Source organism: Centroberyx affinis, unplaced genomic scaffold (assembly GCF_046629955.1).
Source record: "Centroberyx affinis isolate AG114_WGS23_722 - 3 ecotype Tasmania unplaced genomic scaffold, CSIRO-AGI_Caff_v1 ptg007419l_1, whole genome shotgun sequence".
NCBI classification, from domain to species: domain Eukaryota; kingdom Metazoa; phylum Chordata; class Actinopteri; order Beryciformes; family Berycidae; genus Centroberyx; species Centroberyx affinis.
In genome coordinates, this window is record NW_027283742.1 from 10,001 (window position 1) to 27,500 (window position 17,500).

Sequence of the window (17,500 nt, forward strand, 5' to 3'; positions counted from 1 at the left end):
AGAAACGGCGCGCATCATTCCCCGAAGTTTTGTCTAAATCCAATCAGGTGTCCGAGACCGGGCCGATCCAGAGTCCCCGGGCCACTGAGACCCCTTTTCCACCAACACGGAACGGGTTCCGTTCCGGTTCGCGCACCTAATCTTGAACCGTTCGAAGCATTTCGACCAAAAATAAATTGGTTCAGAACCCGAAAAGTTGGTTCCCAGCTGGAACCAAAAAATATCAGGTTTTCAAGTGCGAACCGTGATGACATCAGTGGGCGTGTCTTATTCTACAGGTAGAATAACAGAACAAAAGCTCACAGGTAATCAATGCGATCCGCCATCTTGCTCCTACTGTTTACCTCCGGTGTGCATGGTGCCACGCCTCCTGATGACTCATCCTTGATCACAATGGTTCCGCTCAAAACTGGTGGAAATCGCTAGATAGCACCAAGGTTCCAAGAATCCTGAACGGAACCGGTTCAAGAACCAGAGCTAATTTGGTGGAAAAGGGGCATGTGAGGGGCGACGAGCAATCCTCTTCCAAAATGACTGATACACAAATTTTAAACAAATGTTGATACTTTCTGAAATACATATCAGATATCAGTCATATTCGTCAAAATGATAGATGTGATGCAGTTTGTTTATCTATATATTCATTGTGTAATTGATCAATACCACACTGGTTGTCTATGGGAAGCCCTTAACCCATTATTATGATCCTGGTTTCCAGGGCCGGATTAACCAATCACAGGGCCCCTGGGCACACACGTCCTGTTGGCCCCCCCCCTCGTCTCACTGCACCCCCACACTGCAGCTCCAGACACCAGCCTGCTCACAAACAATACAAACGTAAACCTTTTACAGGTTCAAAGTTCTCTGAAACTCAGTTTTAGCTTTTACAAACTGCCAGTCCTGCGGTCTAGAGCTCGCTCAGTCAGTTTGAGAGAGAAAACATTTGTCCAACCCCGAGGCTAGCTTTAGTTTCAGGGGGTGGGGCTTCACTTTGTTTCCATCTGGACTGCAGGTTGTGGCTGTAAGGAGGCGAGGTGACAGGCGGTGGGAATGAAGCACCAAAGAAATTGTTAAATGTTGAAATTTATTGAAAAGGTTTGACTATGTCTGTACCTAGGGACTCGGGGATATTCTGGGCCCCCTGGTGGTCTGGGCCCCCTAGTGGTCTGGGGCCCCTGGTGGTCTGGGGCCCCGGGGCGTGTGCCCTGCATGCCCGGTCGGTAACACAGGCTTGCTGGTTTCAATGGAGAGTTTTAGTGTCTTGTGGTTTCAGAGGCTTCACCGCCCCCTAATGAGAATGAAATTAGGGGGAAAACCTGAATACTTTGAATTTTTTGGGAATGTTTGGCATGAAAAGATATTGAATACTGGCTCAAAATATCAGCTATCGATAGCTTCAATACAAAAATATCGGTATTGGTCTTCAAAAGCCTGTATCAGTCAAACCCAAATTACAGGTGATGATTTTTTTTTGCCAAAATGGATGCATTTAATTTAGGAATTTCCTCTAGTGGCTGAATCACATGTGAAATGGAGAATGGTCCATGTCACAGGCTTTGTACTTCTGTTCGAATCAAACTTTAGGCCTAATTTCTACCTTCTTCTTCTTCTTCTACTTCTTTAGTCCATCGCCTACAGCTCCAGCCTCCCGCTCCTCTGTTCTTCTTCGTTGGTCCACGCTGCAGCAGACGCCTCTACTTCCAAATTTGATGTTTTATCAATAAAACGGAGAGGAAAGATTGAGCGAAAGTTGCCAGAAATCTATTTGGAGGCCACATCTAGAAAAAAAAAAGCACCTGTTCCCTCTGAGCTGATAGTTTGGTGATCGTTGATTTATCACATCGATCAATCACATCTTGTCTGTCATCGGTCTTCGCTCCACTTTGTCCCCAGAAATTTAGCGGATGGAAGCAGGTTTGGACGTTTGGTTGGCGAACGCTCTCTGACTAGTGGCGGCTCTGCTTCTTCTTGAAGATCTTGTTGAAGGCGTGTCTCCTCCGCCCGCCGCCCGAGTCGCTCTCGTCTCCCTGCGGGCCGCCGTCCTCCTCGGCGGGGCTCCTCCTGGCCGGCGGCTGGAGGCCGAGCCCCCGGCCGTTGGCGGAGCTGGTGGAGGAGGCGGAGGAGGAGGAGGCGGCCGCGGCGTCGGCCGGGTCGGCGGCGTAGAGCGAGCGGGTGGAGCAGCAGGCGGCGAGGGCGGGGCTGCCCCTCAGCTCCCCCAGGCTGGAGCTCTTCTCCAGGCCGCCGCCGCCGCCGCCGGAGCCCTGGCCCTGCAGGGGGAGGAGCCTGGACGACAGGGGGAGGGGCTTGGGGCCGTACGAGCCCCGGGATTCGCCGTGGGACAGAGGGAGGGCGGAGTCAGAGTCGGAGCGGTTCATAATGTCCCTGAGAGAGAAAGAGAGAGAGAGACAGAATGATTGAATGAGGAAGGCTAACAATGCTAATATATTGTTTTAGTGTGGAAAGACATCGGATGTTTAAACTTGCTTTACCACAGTATGAGAAGAATGATAACTGACTGCAGTTATAAATCAGGCATAATGGCAAAAAACAAAACAAAACTCCACAGCTGATGATCTCTGTGATAAAACAGCAACATGAGGAGGAAGGTGGAGGGATATAAGAGAGGTAATGGAAAGAAAAAAAGAGTAAGTGAATATTAAAATGAGCAGTAAAGGTGCTACAAGGAGCAGTTTAAAATCGCTAAATTCCCAAATGAATTTTGAGACATTAGGATAATTACTGTAAACAAATGAGACCGTCACTATCAGCCTGTCAGCCTCTATCAGCCTCTACTCTATACAGGGCTGATGGGAAATGTAGTCTTAATGTGGAGAACTAACAATACTACTGGAGTGAGATAGAGGAGAACAATCAGCTCCACCAGGCTCTCATTGGTTTACAGTCATTAGACCAAGAGAGGAATATTAATCTGACAATGACAGATTGATGTTAAAATGACACACAGAGCAACTTTAAAAAGTCAAAGTTGAAAAGCTAGAAGTCAGTAAAGGACATTCAGAAAACCAAGCACAAGCTGAGCAGCAATGCAATAATTCTATTGAGTTGAGTACTGCTTTATGTGTGTGAGTGTGTGTATGTGTGTGAGTGTGTGTATGTGTGTGTGTGTGTGGGTATGACTTAAGTCACTTTCAGGGACACAAACCAGACTGAAGACCAGTTGATTGGGGACGGGTTGTGCAAAAGCCGTGTCCCCAGTTGGTAAAAAAGCTGATTTTTGGGTCAGTGGTTAGGGTTAGGCAAGTAGTGGTTATGGTTATGGTTATGGTTAGGGTAAGTCTCCAGGAAATGAATGTAAGTCTATGTAAATACCCCAAAAGTGACATAAGTAAGACTGTGTGTGTGTGTGTGTGTGTGTGTGTGTGTGTGTGTGTGTGTAAGCCAGGCCCAGCGTTAGCCAGGCTTCCCTCCATACGAAAGCTCTACTCTTCTTCTTCTGTGTGTGAAAAAATGCAAAAAATCAAGTTTCTTTGCTTTGATTTCTGACGAATGCGTTGGCGACTGAATGTTTGTTTTACCGGTCAGTCTTGTTTATTATGTGTTGTTTTTAATACTTAATTAGGACAAATAAAGTTAAGCTTGAACTTGGCATTACTCGTGTCTCTCGGTGTCAGAGGTTAGAATTGAGGAAATTCTCTGATACCGATGTTTCAGGCTGGCGGTATCGGTATCAGACGGCCATGCAGAGGAAGATACCCGAAGCTGCCGGAGCGATGGCGCTGCAGCCGGGCCGCCTTAGCTCCGCCCACCTCAGCTCCACCCGCCTCAGCGGCGCCCGCAGGCCAGACGGCGCACACCGCCTCCACAGAGCGGAAACAGGTGGAACGGAAGCGGAAAGCGGTGGTGCCTTCAGCGGAGGGAGAAGAAGAAAAAGAAGCGGTGGAGGAGGCGGGGAGGCGAGGAGGAGGAGACAGCGAGAGGATCGGGGGGGCGGGGCAGATGGAGGGATGGGAGAGAGAGGAGGAGAGGGAGGAGGAGAGGGAGGAGGGCAGGGGGAGGAGCTCCAGCTGGCCGATGGAGCGGCTGCGGTTCTGCCGGCCGTGGCGGCGAGGAGGGCGGGACGACGGGAAGTGGCCACGCCCCTCCTGCTGCGACAAGCCCCGCCCTTCAACCAACCTCTGAGAGCTGAGGGTCAGAACGGGGTCTCCCATCCTCTGGCGCAGGGGCATCAGACTCGGGGCTGCGGGGGAGAGAGGAGCAGAGTTAGACTCTGTCGACCAGCTATGAAGCCTGGAACCGACTTTTAGGTTTTAATGGTGAAGACGCAGAGCTGTGATCCAGTCCCAAGTCAAGTCCCGAGTCTAAATGTAGATTGACAAGTCAAGTCCAAGTCAAGTCCAGGTCATTAAAGTCAATTCTCAAGTCTAAATGTAGAACAGCAAGTCAAGTCAGAACAAATCAAGAGTCCAGTATCAATTTAATATCTTAAAGAAAACTAAATATCTAGGACTTTTCAATGCAATATGGTTTTAATAGGATAAAAACTTGGTAAGAGCATCATGAGTTTGATTTCTATAATCAGTTTCAACTTCAATAAATTCAATCATTCCATACAAATTCAGAAAACAGAATTTAAATTCAGTCGTCTGCTGGAACAAATCTCATCACTTTCAATCTGAGTCATTTACACAAACACAAGATCTCAAGTCAAGACTTTAGAAACCTTTTCAAGTCATCAGAGTACAAGTCAGAGTCAAGTCCCAAGTCACCAGACCCCAAGTCAAGTCCAGTCTCAAGTCTTCTCTTCATGCATCAAGTCAAGTCTCAAGCTATTAAAACTGACTCGAGTCCAAGTCATGTGACTCGAGTCCAAGTCATGTGACTCAAGTCCCTGCCTCTGTGAAGACGAGTTGGAAGGGGAAGAAAAAAACCCTTCAAACTGAAGTGTTGAAGAGATCAAGGGACTCGTGTAAATTGTTGACAAAAAAAATCTAAATTTATCCTTTTGAATTCAGGCTGCAACATAAATTGTGTAAAAAGAGGCCTGAACAGCTGTGTGTGTGAGTTAGTTTCATAATGTTTGGTCCCATGAAACCCATTAATGACAAAATGTACCTCAATTCACTGAAGGTTTCACCCAGCAGCAGTGACAGATTGTATGGATAAAAAAAACACTGAATGGAATCCAACTGTTCAGATGAATTCAGTGAAAAGAAAAGAAGCATGTTCAGATCTTTTGGATCAAGTCAAGTCACACAGCTGGACGGACAGATGAGTTCAGATCCAAAATCAAGATGTCCATCATAGAGATATATCTCTATGATGTCCAACATTTTAAAAAACGATCACAGGCATGAAAGCAAATCTCCTGATTAAATGTTTTTGGTGTTGTTTGCCAACATGAGCTCTCTACTTACAGAACAGGAAGATTTTTTAGGATGGAATAATAATGATAATGATAATGATAATGATAATGATAACAACCATAATAATAATAATAATAATAGTAACATGTTTATTGTTAAAGCAGCATTCATACGTAGAATGCAACTCAAAGTGCTTTACATAAAATAGATTGATTAAATTAAATTACATAAAAAAAACAAAAACAAATTAAATTAAATGAAAACAGTAAATGGATTAAAACATCACATTAAACTGACATTAATAATAAATAATCATTCTTTTGAAAATATTGAGCAATAAACTTTTAAAATGTATTTTTTCAAAATGGATCTGTAGGATTTTGGAGTTAAACCATGAAAGCGTCCGGCTGTATGAACTGACACACTGTGTTTATCTGCTGCAGACCTGCAGGTTAGTGAGGGGGGGGGGGGGGGGTTAGCAATCCATTCTGAGAGAAAGGAGACAAAAGAAGAAGAAGAAGAATAGTGAGTCAGCAGAAGAAGAGTGAGTCTTCCAGGTCTGCAGAGAGGGAAGAGAGGAAGAGGAGGAGACGGATGAAGAATTAGTGAAGTGTGACTCTTCTCCTGCAGAACAGCAGAACAGCCTGAATCCTTCTGATTGGAGGAAGAGCACAGGGGGGGTGGGGGGGTGGGGTGGGGGGGTTTATACCTCTGCCTGGGGGATTCTGGGTATCTGAACGTTGAAGATGCTCTCAGCAGGTCACATGAACATTAGACTCTGTCCTCTGTGCAGACATGAGACAGACTCCACTGTCTGGGAGAGAATTCAAGGATTTTCTCTGACCTTCAGGGTCTTGTGGTGAAATTCACAGACTTCAGATTGTCACGTTTCAGTCAGACTCTCCCGCTTCCTGCCGCCAACTTCTCAACTTTTCTCAAGCGATTCAGAGTCTGGTGTTTCCCTCGTCAGCGGCTAGTTCTCGAAACAGTCGAGCCAATCAGAGCCTTTGTGGGCGGGACTAAAGTTTGAACCGAAATCTCCTCCTTAACTAACAGACTGTCTTTGCTAAGACGATATTTTTGTCCAAATCGACTGTCATTCTTGGTCAGTTGGTAAATGTCTGCTAACCATGTAGAGGCTGACTGGCTGCATCATGTGACTGAAGTGATGTCAGAGCGGCCGATACGTCAGTCACTAGTGATTAGTTCAGATACGTCGGTCACTAGTGATTAGTTCAGATACGTCGGTCACTAGTGATTGGTTTAGATACGTCGGTCACTAGTGATTGGTTTAGATACGTCGGTCACTAGTGATTAGTTCAGATACGTCGGTCACTAGTGATTGGTTTAGATACGTCGGTCACTAGTGATTTGTTCAGATACATCAGTCACTAGTGATTTGTTCAGATACGTCACTCACTAGTGATTGGTTCGGATACGTCGGTCACTAGTGATTGGTTCAGATACGTCAGTCACTGTGATTGGTTCGGATACGTCGGTCACTAGTGATTGGTTCAGATACGTCAGTCACTAGTGATTTGTTCAGATACGTCAGTCACTAGTGATTGGTTCAGATACGTCAGTCACTGTGATTGGTTCGGATACGTCGGTCACTGTGATTGGTTCAGATACGTCAGTCACTAGTGATTGGTGCAGTTACGTCAGTTACTGTGATTGGTTCGGATACGTCAGTCACTGTGATTGGTTCAGATACGTCAGTCACTGTGATTGGTTCGGATACGTCAGTCACTGTGATTGGTTCAGATACGTCAGTCACTAGTGATTGGTGCAGATACGTCAGTTACTGTGATTGGTTCAGATACGTCGGTCACTAGTGATTGGTTCAGATACGTCAGTCACTGTGATTGGTTCAGATACGTCAGTCACTGTGATTGGTTCAGATACGTCAGTCACTAGTGATTTGTTCAGATACGTCAGTCACTAGTGATTGGTTCAGATACGTCAGTCACTGTGATTGGTTCAGATACGTCAGTCACTAGTGATTGGTTCAGATACGTCGGTCACTAGTGATTGGTTCAGATACGTCGGTCACTGCGATTGGGTCAGATACGTCAGTCACTGTGATTGGTTCAGATACGTCAGTCATTAGTGATTTGTTCAGATACGTCAGTCACTAGTGATTGGTTCAGATACGTCGGTCACTGTGATTGGTTCAGATACGTCAGTCACTGTGATTGGTTCAGATACGTCAGTCACTGTGATTGGTTCAGATACGTCAGTCACTAGTGATTGGTTCAGATACGTCGGTCACTAGTGATTGGTTCAGATACGTCGGTCACTGTGATTGGTTCGGATACGTCGGTCACTAGTGATTGGTGCAGATACGTCAGTCACTAGTGATTGGTGCAGATACGTCAGTTACTGTGATTGGTTCAGATACGTTGGTCACTAGTGATTGGTTCAGATACGTCAGTCACTAGTGATTGGTTCAGATACGTCGGTCACTAGTGATTGGTTCAGATATGTCAGTCACTGTGATTGGTTCAGATACGTCAGTCACTAGTGATTTGTTCAGATACGTCAGTCACTAGTGATTGGTTCGAATACGTCGGTCACTAGTGATTGGTTCGGATACATCAGTCACTAGTGATTGGTTCAGATACATCGGCCACTAGTGATTGGCTCAGATACGTCAGTCACTGTGATTGGTTCAGATACGTCAGTCACTGTGATCGGTTCGGATACGTCGGTCACTATGGGGGATGGGGAAAATCAGCCACCCCCCACCCCAAATCTCAACTCAATACTGGAGTGGAACCAGAGGGACGTTCAATCTGAAGATCAGTCTGGGGTCAGACAGGACATTAGTTAAAATTAGACAGAATAAAGGCCTGATTCTTCACAAGATCTTGTCAAGTCAGTAAACCTGATGAAATCATGTTGAAACTGCTGCGATATCAACTCAGATATCCATCACTGTCAGGAACAAAGATACAAGTCTGTGCCTTTTGTTCTGAGAGTGTCGGGTTTTCTCAGGATGTGAGTGTTGATCCTGAGGAGAGAGAGATCCAGACAGCTGAGGCTTATTGATGAATTTGGGTGTTAGATCCTAATAAAATCGATAACGTGCTTTCAAGGCCATCCATTCATTTTCAAAAACTTTTAAGGCCTTATTTTCTAAAATCCACAAACTTTCAAGGATGTTCTCGGCCTGTGGGAACCCTGATGAGAGGCTTGTCAATCAAACATCGTGATCTGATTGATCTGATCGATCTGATCGGTCAGTTATCCATCCCGGATCAAACAGAGGTATAAACCCAGCTTTGCTCAGGGAGCGAGTGAAGGAGGAGGGAGGGGCCAACCGGAGTGTTTCCATGGCGACTGGCTGTCTGCGATGCCACTCAGGGGCCAGAGGTCGCTGACTCTCCGGTCCATCTGCCAGGCTGCGTCTGCAGGGAGCCAATCGGGAGAGAGATGGCGAGACAGAGGACCAATCAGAGGAGGGGACGGAGACACGGAGCAGACCAGGTGAAGTGACAGGAGATGAAGCCTCATTACAGAAGATGTTTCATGACGTTTTCCATGTTTTTATCTCTTATTTAAACAGGAATGTTGACTAAGAACATTTTCCTCTTTACAGCAGTTACAGTTTGTTCACTGGAGACTGTCAGGCTGGCTTTACACGGTGAAACTTTCACGCAACTTTAGTTGGTTGAAACTTAGGTGAAACTAAGTTGCAATTGAGTTGCATGGTGTAAAGCCCTCTGCAACGCACTCTGAAACTCAGCCGCAACAGTTGCAAAACTCTCAACTTTGTGAAACTAGTTTCACGCAACAGCCAATCAAAACGCTGATAACGTGTCAGATGATGACGTCAAACAGCTGAGTCATGTCAACAAACAAACGTGAGCTAGGCAAACTACCGTTGATGCGGTATCATTTCAACCGATTTCAACTGATTGATTTCAACTCGACAGACGGCTTATCACCAAAATGAACAAAATGATAAAACAGAATCTGGTCTCTGGACGCTTCAGAAGGAGATTATCCTCATAGACTTCATGTAAGGTTGGTAATGCTAAAGTTTTTCTAAAGTTTTGATGAGAATCAGAGCTGTTATCTAGAACACAATCACATATCAAGCTACAATTTCATACTGATGTCACAAGGTGGCAACAAAGAGCTATTTATTTATTTATTTTCCTTGAATCAAAGGGAGAATGCACTCATTGGATCAAGCTCCTCGAACAGAGTGTGAAATCCATCGGTCTCTCTTTTGAGCAGCCAGTCCTTCACCAGACGTTCAGCCTGTTTAGGTCGTGTTTTTTCCTCCAGCAGATCAATAAGCATTAATGCAGCGATAGCTCTCTTCCTGTTCTCCGGGTCAGACATTATGAAACAAAGTAGCCAGCCAGCGCCAGAAGAAAAAGCGATACAACACGTCCGAATTTATATTATCCAGTGAGAAAACGATACGAAATAAGATACAAAGATGCAAATTACAGTTTAGTTACAATGACACTTCCCACTTGATATAATCTAGCGAGAAAACAATACGACAGATGAAACATTACCAATCTAGCTAATTTTAGTGAAATAAACTATTAAATCGTGTTGCATGAGACTGATCCTTTTTGAATTCCTTCATGTAACTGTCAAGTTGCATGGAAATTATGTTTCATGCAATTTACAACCTGCAACTAGTTGCGTGAAAGTTTCACCGTGTAAAGCCAGTTTGTACCTTATGAGCCTCTGTAATATATAATAAACTTCTTAAGTTGCTGAGTCACCACAGTATTGTCAGCGGAGTTAAAGGATTCCAGTGTGATTTTAGTTTCCGCTCATTTTTAAATTTTCTGTCCCTTTAATGATAATTCTGACAGTTTTTTTTTTTTTTGTGTCTCATAGCAGTGGAACAGCGACTGAACAAATTTTTATCAAATTTCTACCAAATCCACCTGCATGGAAGTCTGTCATCTAAACCTGTAGAAGAGCTTCACCCACCGGCTCCCGAGGGCCTGAAGGCCAACTGGGCCCCGTATTAAAGGATAATGTTAAATTTAAAAGATTACAGTACTGTAAGTCTAAATCCAGATATTAGCATCAATACAGTAACCTAAGTGTAAGTGCAGCTGAACAGATGTGAAGGACGATCTTGTATGGCAAGCTGTTGTAACATTTATTAGTGTGACCGGATTCACATTACAGATATGTGAAGTTCATTAACGACTAGTTAAAATGCTAATTTAAGATATCTCTGACTCGTCAAAATGCTAATTTCTGTGTGACGAGTCAATTGAAGATATCTGTGACGTCATTATAGATATCTTAAAAGATATTTTGACTAGTCGAAATGCAATCACAGCTATCTTTAATTATCATTCTTACAAGTCGGATTGTAACTGCAGATATTTTGAATTACCATTCTGACTGGTCACATTATAATTATGACTAGTCAAATTGGATTTGTAGATATCTATAATGTAAATATTTTAAGTTAAACGACTTGTCATAGATCTTGAGTTGGAGACTTGCTGAACGTTGGGAAGTTGTTTTACCGGCTGCTGAGCCTAAAGGACTTCATCTTACACTGCAGCGTCCCCGGGGACAGGATGTCCTCGTCCATGTCGTCCAGGTCGTCGGACAGCAGCAGGTGCTGCGGGGTCGGAGGTCGCAGGCCCAGGAAGGCGGGGTCCAGGTTGAGGGCGGCGGCCAGCGTGGCCAGGCCGGGGTTGTTGACCAGGCAGAAGCCCGTCAGAGACTCGATCTGCTGCCAGCGGTGGAGCTTCTCCCTCAGAGCCGCCGTCACCTCGCCCAGGGCCTGTCTGAGGGGGGGGGGGTTCAGTTCATCAGTCATTATACAACAGTTACTTCCGGTCGAGTAATTTGATTGGACAAGAGGCATTCCATGAGTGCCGATATACAGTATAGAGAGCCTAAGCCCCTCCCCTTCCTCTGTCCACCATGGGACCTTATTTTGGAAAAAATCTGTACAGTAGTCAACGGTTAGAGACAAATAATTGTTTGATCCCGTTTGAATTGTGCCATGAATTACACATATGATGTTTCGTCAATTTAAAAGATAATGTTGCAAGTCAAGAAAGTCTCAGTTTGTGGTAAAACTGTTGAAGTATCAGACTGTGAAAATACATAATTAGAAAGACTACACACCCAAAAGTGGCGTAAGTGACATCATAACTTTCTCTCTCCACAAGCTGCCCAGAGCCTGAAGCTCAGTCCCTCTCAGACAGCAGGAGTATTAAACACAACCTGGAAGGTAGAAGAAGAACGGGTTTAAACTGCTTTAGGATAGTTTCAGTACAGTGGGGGCTAACGTTAACGCCATGCTGTGTGTTTCCTATGTTTCCTTCATGTTGGTGTCGGTGAGACAGAGATGTAGTTCACTGAGCCTGAAACACTAAACTAAACTTTACTTTACTGTTTTACCACAAACTGACACTTTCTTGATCCCGTTTGACACAATTCAAACGGGATCAAACAATTATTTGTCTCTCGCCGTTGACTACCGTACATATTTCTTCCAAAATAAGGTCCCATGGGGGACAGTGGAAGGGGAGGGGCTTAGGCTCTCTATAGCAGCACTGGGACGTTTTACTGTATGTATCACTCCGCTTCACAGGTGTTCTGATGTAACTTTGATCAGGCTGCGTTCACACACACTGTTTTTTTTGTGTGGAAAAGCTGCCTGGAGCTTCTTGTGAGGAGAAATAAAAAGCGGATCACCACAACGTCATCTGATGTTAGCTGAGTAGCTGCTAGCTAACCAGCTGGTTAGCTCTAGCAGACAGTACACAGTGTTGTGCAACAAACAAATACTTACCAGATATTCCCAGTACACGTCCACACAAAACTCTAACTTCATTTGCACCTCGCAAATATGGAGACATTTGACCTTAATTAAGAACGGTCGGCCGAGGCGGAAGATTGGGAAGAAAGTAAACTGAAATCGTCTGTGCTAACATCAAAGGAGCTGCTAGCTTGCAGTCGGGAAACAGTTCACCTGTTGCTTGGCGACACTTGGTAGTGAATCCTGAGGGAAATGTTTTTGTTGGCGGAGACAAATAACAGACAAAAATCATCTGTTGTCTCAAATTACCATTACTTGATGAATAGCTTTGTTTATACAACTGTTGTATAAAAGCAATATCACACCTTTGGTCGTGCTGTTGTTCTGTATATCAGCAGGCTGTGAAGACTGAATCAGAACAACAACACGACCTCTCGTGTGATACCGCTTAAATCAACCCAAGGCTGAACTGTCCATCAAATTTCATGCAAATCCATTGATATGTTTTTGAGATTTTTTGCGGACAGACTAACAAACAGGGCTGAAAACAAACCCTTGAGGTAAAATTGGATAGGAATTATCAGCATGGATGGAAATATGTTTAGACCACAGAACCTGAATGGACAGAACGGTTCTTCCTCTGTCATGGTAATTTGGCTCGTGCATCATAAAATGGTGATTAAGGAATTTGAAGTTTTAGTTGCTATGGCGACAACACAAGTCTGGACATTAAGGCTGTAAAGTCTGTCACACTGTGAGAACTGAGCAGATGAGTCTGTTAACAAACTGGAAGCTAACGTTAGCGACAAGGCTAACGTAGCTTCATCACAGACTGGACTTCTCTCTCTAGCTCTTCTAGTCAACATTAGCATGTTAGCATTAGCATGTTAGCAATCCATGGCAGCAAGGAGACAGAGAAGCTGCTTTGGTTCTTGCTGTAAAACCTCTCAGCTCACTGACTTGCTGTGAGTCGCTTTATACAGAAGCTAGTCCAACGGGTCACAGCAAGATGGCCGCCGCTCAGACCGCCCTGGGTCTGTGGGTTAGACTGATATGATGCTGTCGGCCGGTCGCAGTGGAGTCCATTAATTCCTGATAATGGACTCCTCGAAGGGCATTATCCCGCTTATACCATGGTCACTTGCCAAAGAAAAAAAAATTAAGACCATTAATTTATATTTTCATGCGTTTTGTAATCAAAATCTAAAGTTTTTCACAAGCCATAACTCAGTTTCCCTGGTAACACCTGAGGGTTTGACTAATACCTGGAACAATCATTACCGTCCCATAAGGTTCTTATGCAACGGAAACGTTGTTCACTGCTCCAGTAAATAGGACGAACCTTAGATAGGACTTGGCAGCAGGAGATATTTCTAGTCCGCTCAGCTCATAGAACCCTTTGGCTCAGCTAGGAGCCAGAAAGCTAACGTTATGCTAGCAACATTCAAATCAATATCAAGATTTTCACAAACATACAAATTGTAAACGGAGGCTTTGACTGCGTCCCTGTTGCTATGGTTACTCATGTTAGATACAGGCTGATGCTACGTAGCCAGCGCATTAATTTAGAACGGTGAACAGACAGTTTCACTGGAACTACTTAGTAGGTGTCCATTATCAGGAATTAATGGACACCCTGCAGCCAATCAGAATCAAGTATTCACCCAGACCATGGTATAATGGCTGTTTATCAATTGGATATCAGCCTCTGATATGATGGAGGTTCCTCCTGTTTTCACACAGTCAACCTGCCTCACCTGCTGACACCTGAAACTATTTCCTCAGTCTGAGTGTCAGTGGAGAGTTTCAGTGTCCCACAGTCTGCCGTCTACAGAGCGCCATGAGAACGCAGCATCGAGTCACCGGCTCTGTCGGTCCGGGCTCCGGCGCTCAGGGTCAAAGGTCAAAGGTCAAAGGTCAAAGGTCACTCACTTGGCGGACAGGATCTTGTGGTCGACGTCGTCCAGCGAGGAGCTGTGAGCCACGTGGAACGTCCCGAACAGAGAGCTCCGCTTCTTCTTGATCTTCTCCGCCTGGAATAGCATCATCATCATCATCATCATCATCATCAATATACATTCATTTTGGGGTTAACTGTTCCTTTAAGCCTTGAGACAAATGAGACATGAATGAGGCAAAGGGTGTTTCTAAAACCGTTTATCTGCTTGTGTGTCTACAGCCCTATTCGCACAGGACCAGTATGACCTGGGGACCTCTAGTAATTTGTAATAATTGTGGAGGTCGTCTGTGATCTTAATCCCGTGTGAATCTGCCAGGTCCCTAATTTGTAAAGTAAAAATTCCACCGCAAATTACCTACCATATTTCGCCAAACACAGAGGTCATGTGATAATATTATTCCCGTGTGAATCGGCCTCTCTGTGATTTGGGGTCGTATTTTTTTTTTTCCCAAGGTTTTTTGTTTTCTCCGCGCCTTTTTTCTGCCTCTTTTCCGGCCGAGAATCACGGAGGCTGCGTTGGCAAATTATAAATGAAAGTTCTGACAGCATTCTGGGTGCAAATTCAGGAGGCTCATCTCACCACACAGCATGGAGACACATTCACAGAAAGAGAAAGCTCAAATCCATCAGAAGAGCGAAAATCTCAGAAGATGACGAGATGGATGACATTCATGGCAGCGTGCGGTAAGGAACATTTTTCTATCTTTCAGCAGGCTGATGTTACGCAGAGCCATGACATCATATCCGGGGGATAACGTCAGTAAATTCGAGTAAAATACAGACTTCGTTTATCCCGTGCGAATGTGCCGCACGAAACACAGAGGTGGGGGGGGGGTAATTTCTAAATCACATGAGGTCCCCAGGTCATACTAGTCCCATGTGAATAGGGCTTTTGTCATCTTTCAAAAAAGCCCTCAAAACCCACCTATTCACTCTTGCTTTTGACCTCTAATCTTCTTCTCCTCCCCCCTCCCCCGTTCCTCCCTATGTATACGTCCTTTTCTCATCTATTTCTATCTTTTATATATATCTCTATTAAATTTGTTTTATCCTGTGTTTGTAAAGCGTCTTTGAGCACCGAGAAAAGCGCTAAATAAATGTCATGTATTATTATCATTATTATTATTATTTGTGTGTATTTATCAGTGTGTGTGTGTGTGTGTGTGTGTGTGTGTGTGTGTGTGCCCCTCACCCCCTCTCTGGCCTGCAGCAGCTGTCTCTCTGCGCTCTGCTTCTTGATGTTGTAGTACTGGACCTCCACCTCGTGCGTCAGCTGCAGCCAGGTCTGCAGAGCGTCCGGAGGCACCCAGCGCGCCCGAGACTCCAGCTCCCGCTCCGCCTTCCGCAGCGCCATGCGCACCTGCGACACACACACACACACACACACACACACACACACACACACACACAGGTCAGGGGATTCTTGGATTATCATGGGAGCATTTTTTTAGAGGTGTATTCCACACAACATGTAACGGGTTCTGTTCCGGTTCCCGTACCTGCCTATGGAGCATTTAGACCAAAAATAAATTGGTTCAGAACCCGAACAGTTGGTTCCCAGCTGGAACCAAAAAAATAGCAGGTTTTGTGCGAACCGTGCCGACATCAGTGGGCGTGTCTTATTCTACAGGTTGGAAAGTAATTGCACATAATAGTCGTCTACGTCTTCTTATCGTTAATAGTTGGTCCATGCTTGTTTTTTTGGATAAAAACCAATATCTGTAATAACAGAACAAAAGCTCGCAGGTAATCAATGCGATCCGCCATCTTGCTCCTGCTGTTTACCTCCGGTGTGCGTTGTGCCACGCCCTCCTGATGACACATCCTTGATTACAATGGTTCCACTCAAAACTGGTGGAAACGCGGGCCGGTTCTCTAGATAGCACCAAGGTTCCAAGAATCCTGAACGGAACCGGTTCAAGAACCAGAGCTAATTTGGTGGAAAAGGAGCAACAGGGGAAGTCTGGGAACTCGATGAATTCTGTGTGGAAGTCGGGGAATATCAGAGAATTTTCCACTTGTTTCACACATGATTTGTTTTCAGACATTTTCAAACAAACCAGGAAGGAAGAACAGTTTTGGGTCACGGAAGCCCTCCGACTTTTGGGAAAGTTCTGGAAAGTTCTGGAAAGTCACGGGAGAGTCGGGCCGGCGCGGCGCCTACCTGCTCCAGCTCCTCCTCGGCGTATTTCTGCCGGCTCCTCTCGTTCTCGGTTCCCTCGCGAAGCTCCCGCAGCCGCTGAGCCTCCTGCTTGGCCGAGTTGATCTCGCTCCGAAGCTCCTCCTCCACCTTCACCTTCTCCACCTCCACACAGCGCTGCTCCTCCTGCGCCTTCTGCAGCCTGACGGACAGACAGGCAGACAGACGGTCAGACAGACAGACAGACAGACAGAGAGACAGACAGACGGTCAGACAGACAGACAGACAGACAGACAGGCAGATGGTCAGACAGACAGACAGACGGTCAGTCAGACAGACAGACAGACAGACAGACAGACAGAAAGACAGACAGACAGACGGTCAGACAGACAGACAGACAGACAGACAGACGGTCAGACAGACAGACAGACAGACAGACGGTCAGACAGACGGTCAGACAGACAGACAGATTGTCCTGTCACTGCAGTCTGAAGTTTCTGGACCCTCAAACTTCCTCTCAGCATCTGGATCAAGTCTTTATCTCTGTTAGTTTCATACAGCTAGAAAACAAAGGAGCGTGGTGAAGAACGTTTTCTCTTCACTAATTGCGATGAAAAAGGACGTGACGTTATGATTTGTTTCTACAATAGATGACACTTTATGAACAACCTGCATCAGTCTGTATTCACTGTTTAGCAGCTGGGTAAGTAGCTAACTAGCTGTCAATCGAGTCTGATGCTATGCTATGTGGTTAGCAAGCAGTAGCTGTAGGTTATATTACAACAAGAAAACCATGAACGTACCGTCTATATTATATAATATTATGGATTCCTCCATGTTGGATTTGTTCCTCAGAAGTAAACACGGCCAAACAAGCGGAAGCGATTGTTTTTATTCGTCCTTTGCATGGTTTTCAATTGACGTCAATAGAAAGCGAAGCTAATTTGCATGTAGGTTTTCTGATGTGAAGCCGCCTTGATGGTGGAAATCAGCTGATTCAGATCAGCACTGAAATCTAATCTGCTGTTCTTTGGTCTGTCAGATTTCATGGAAATCAGTCCAGAGGGTTTTGAGAAATCCTGCTGACAGACGAAGTAGCAGGTGAAGTCTGAACCTGCCTGGCAGAGGTGATGTGATGGTGACTGGGTGGCAGTTTGAACCCCAGACCTGCTGAAGTGTCACTGAGCAACACACTGAACCTGCCCAGCTCCACACGCTCTGCTCCACACGCTCTGCTCCACACACTCTGCTCCACACACTCTGCTCCACACACTCTGCTCCAGACACTCTGCTCCACACACTCTGCT

The 17,500-nt window shown here is 45.3% G+C and overlaps 1 protein-coding gene across 2 annotated transcripts in view; it reads right to left on the reverse strand.

Annotated features, from left to right (window-relative positions):
• LOC139639572 (stromal interaction molecule 1-like) overlaps positions 1-17,500 on the reverse strand; it is a 30,540-nt gene that overhangs the window by 890 nt on the left and 12,150 nt on the right. Inside the window, exons 6-12 of one of the 2 annotated variants that reach the window (XM_071513695.1) lie at positions 16,218-16,395; positions 15,246-15,413; positions 14,026-14,126; positions 10,875-11,110; positions 8,648-8,734; positions 4,135-4,198; positions 1-2,382 (exon numbers count right to left, since the gene is read on the reverse strand). The exon at positions 1-2,382 is cut by the window's left edge and continues 890 nt beyond it. In XM_071513695.1, coding sequence (XP_071369796.1) covers positions 1,947-2,382; positions 4,135-4,198; positions 8,648-8,734; positions 10,875-11,110; positions 14,026-14,126; positions 15,246-15,413; positions 16,218-16,395 — 1,270 coding nt within the window. In that variant the 3' untranslated portion in view covers positions 1-1,946. The remainder of the gene's footprint in view (positions 2,383-4,134; positions 4,199-8,647; positions 8,735-10,874; positions 11,111-14,025; positions 14,127-15,245; positions 15,414-16,217; positions 16,396-17,500) is intronic. The other variant, XM_071513696.1, reaches the window with a different exon arrangement.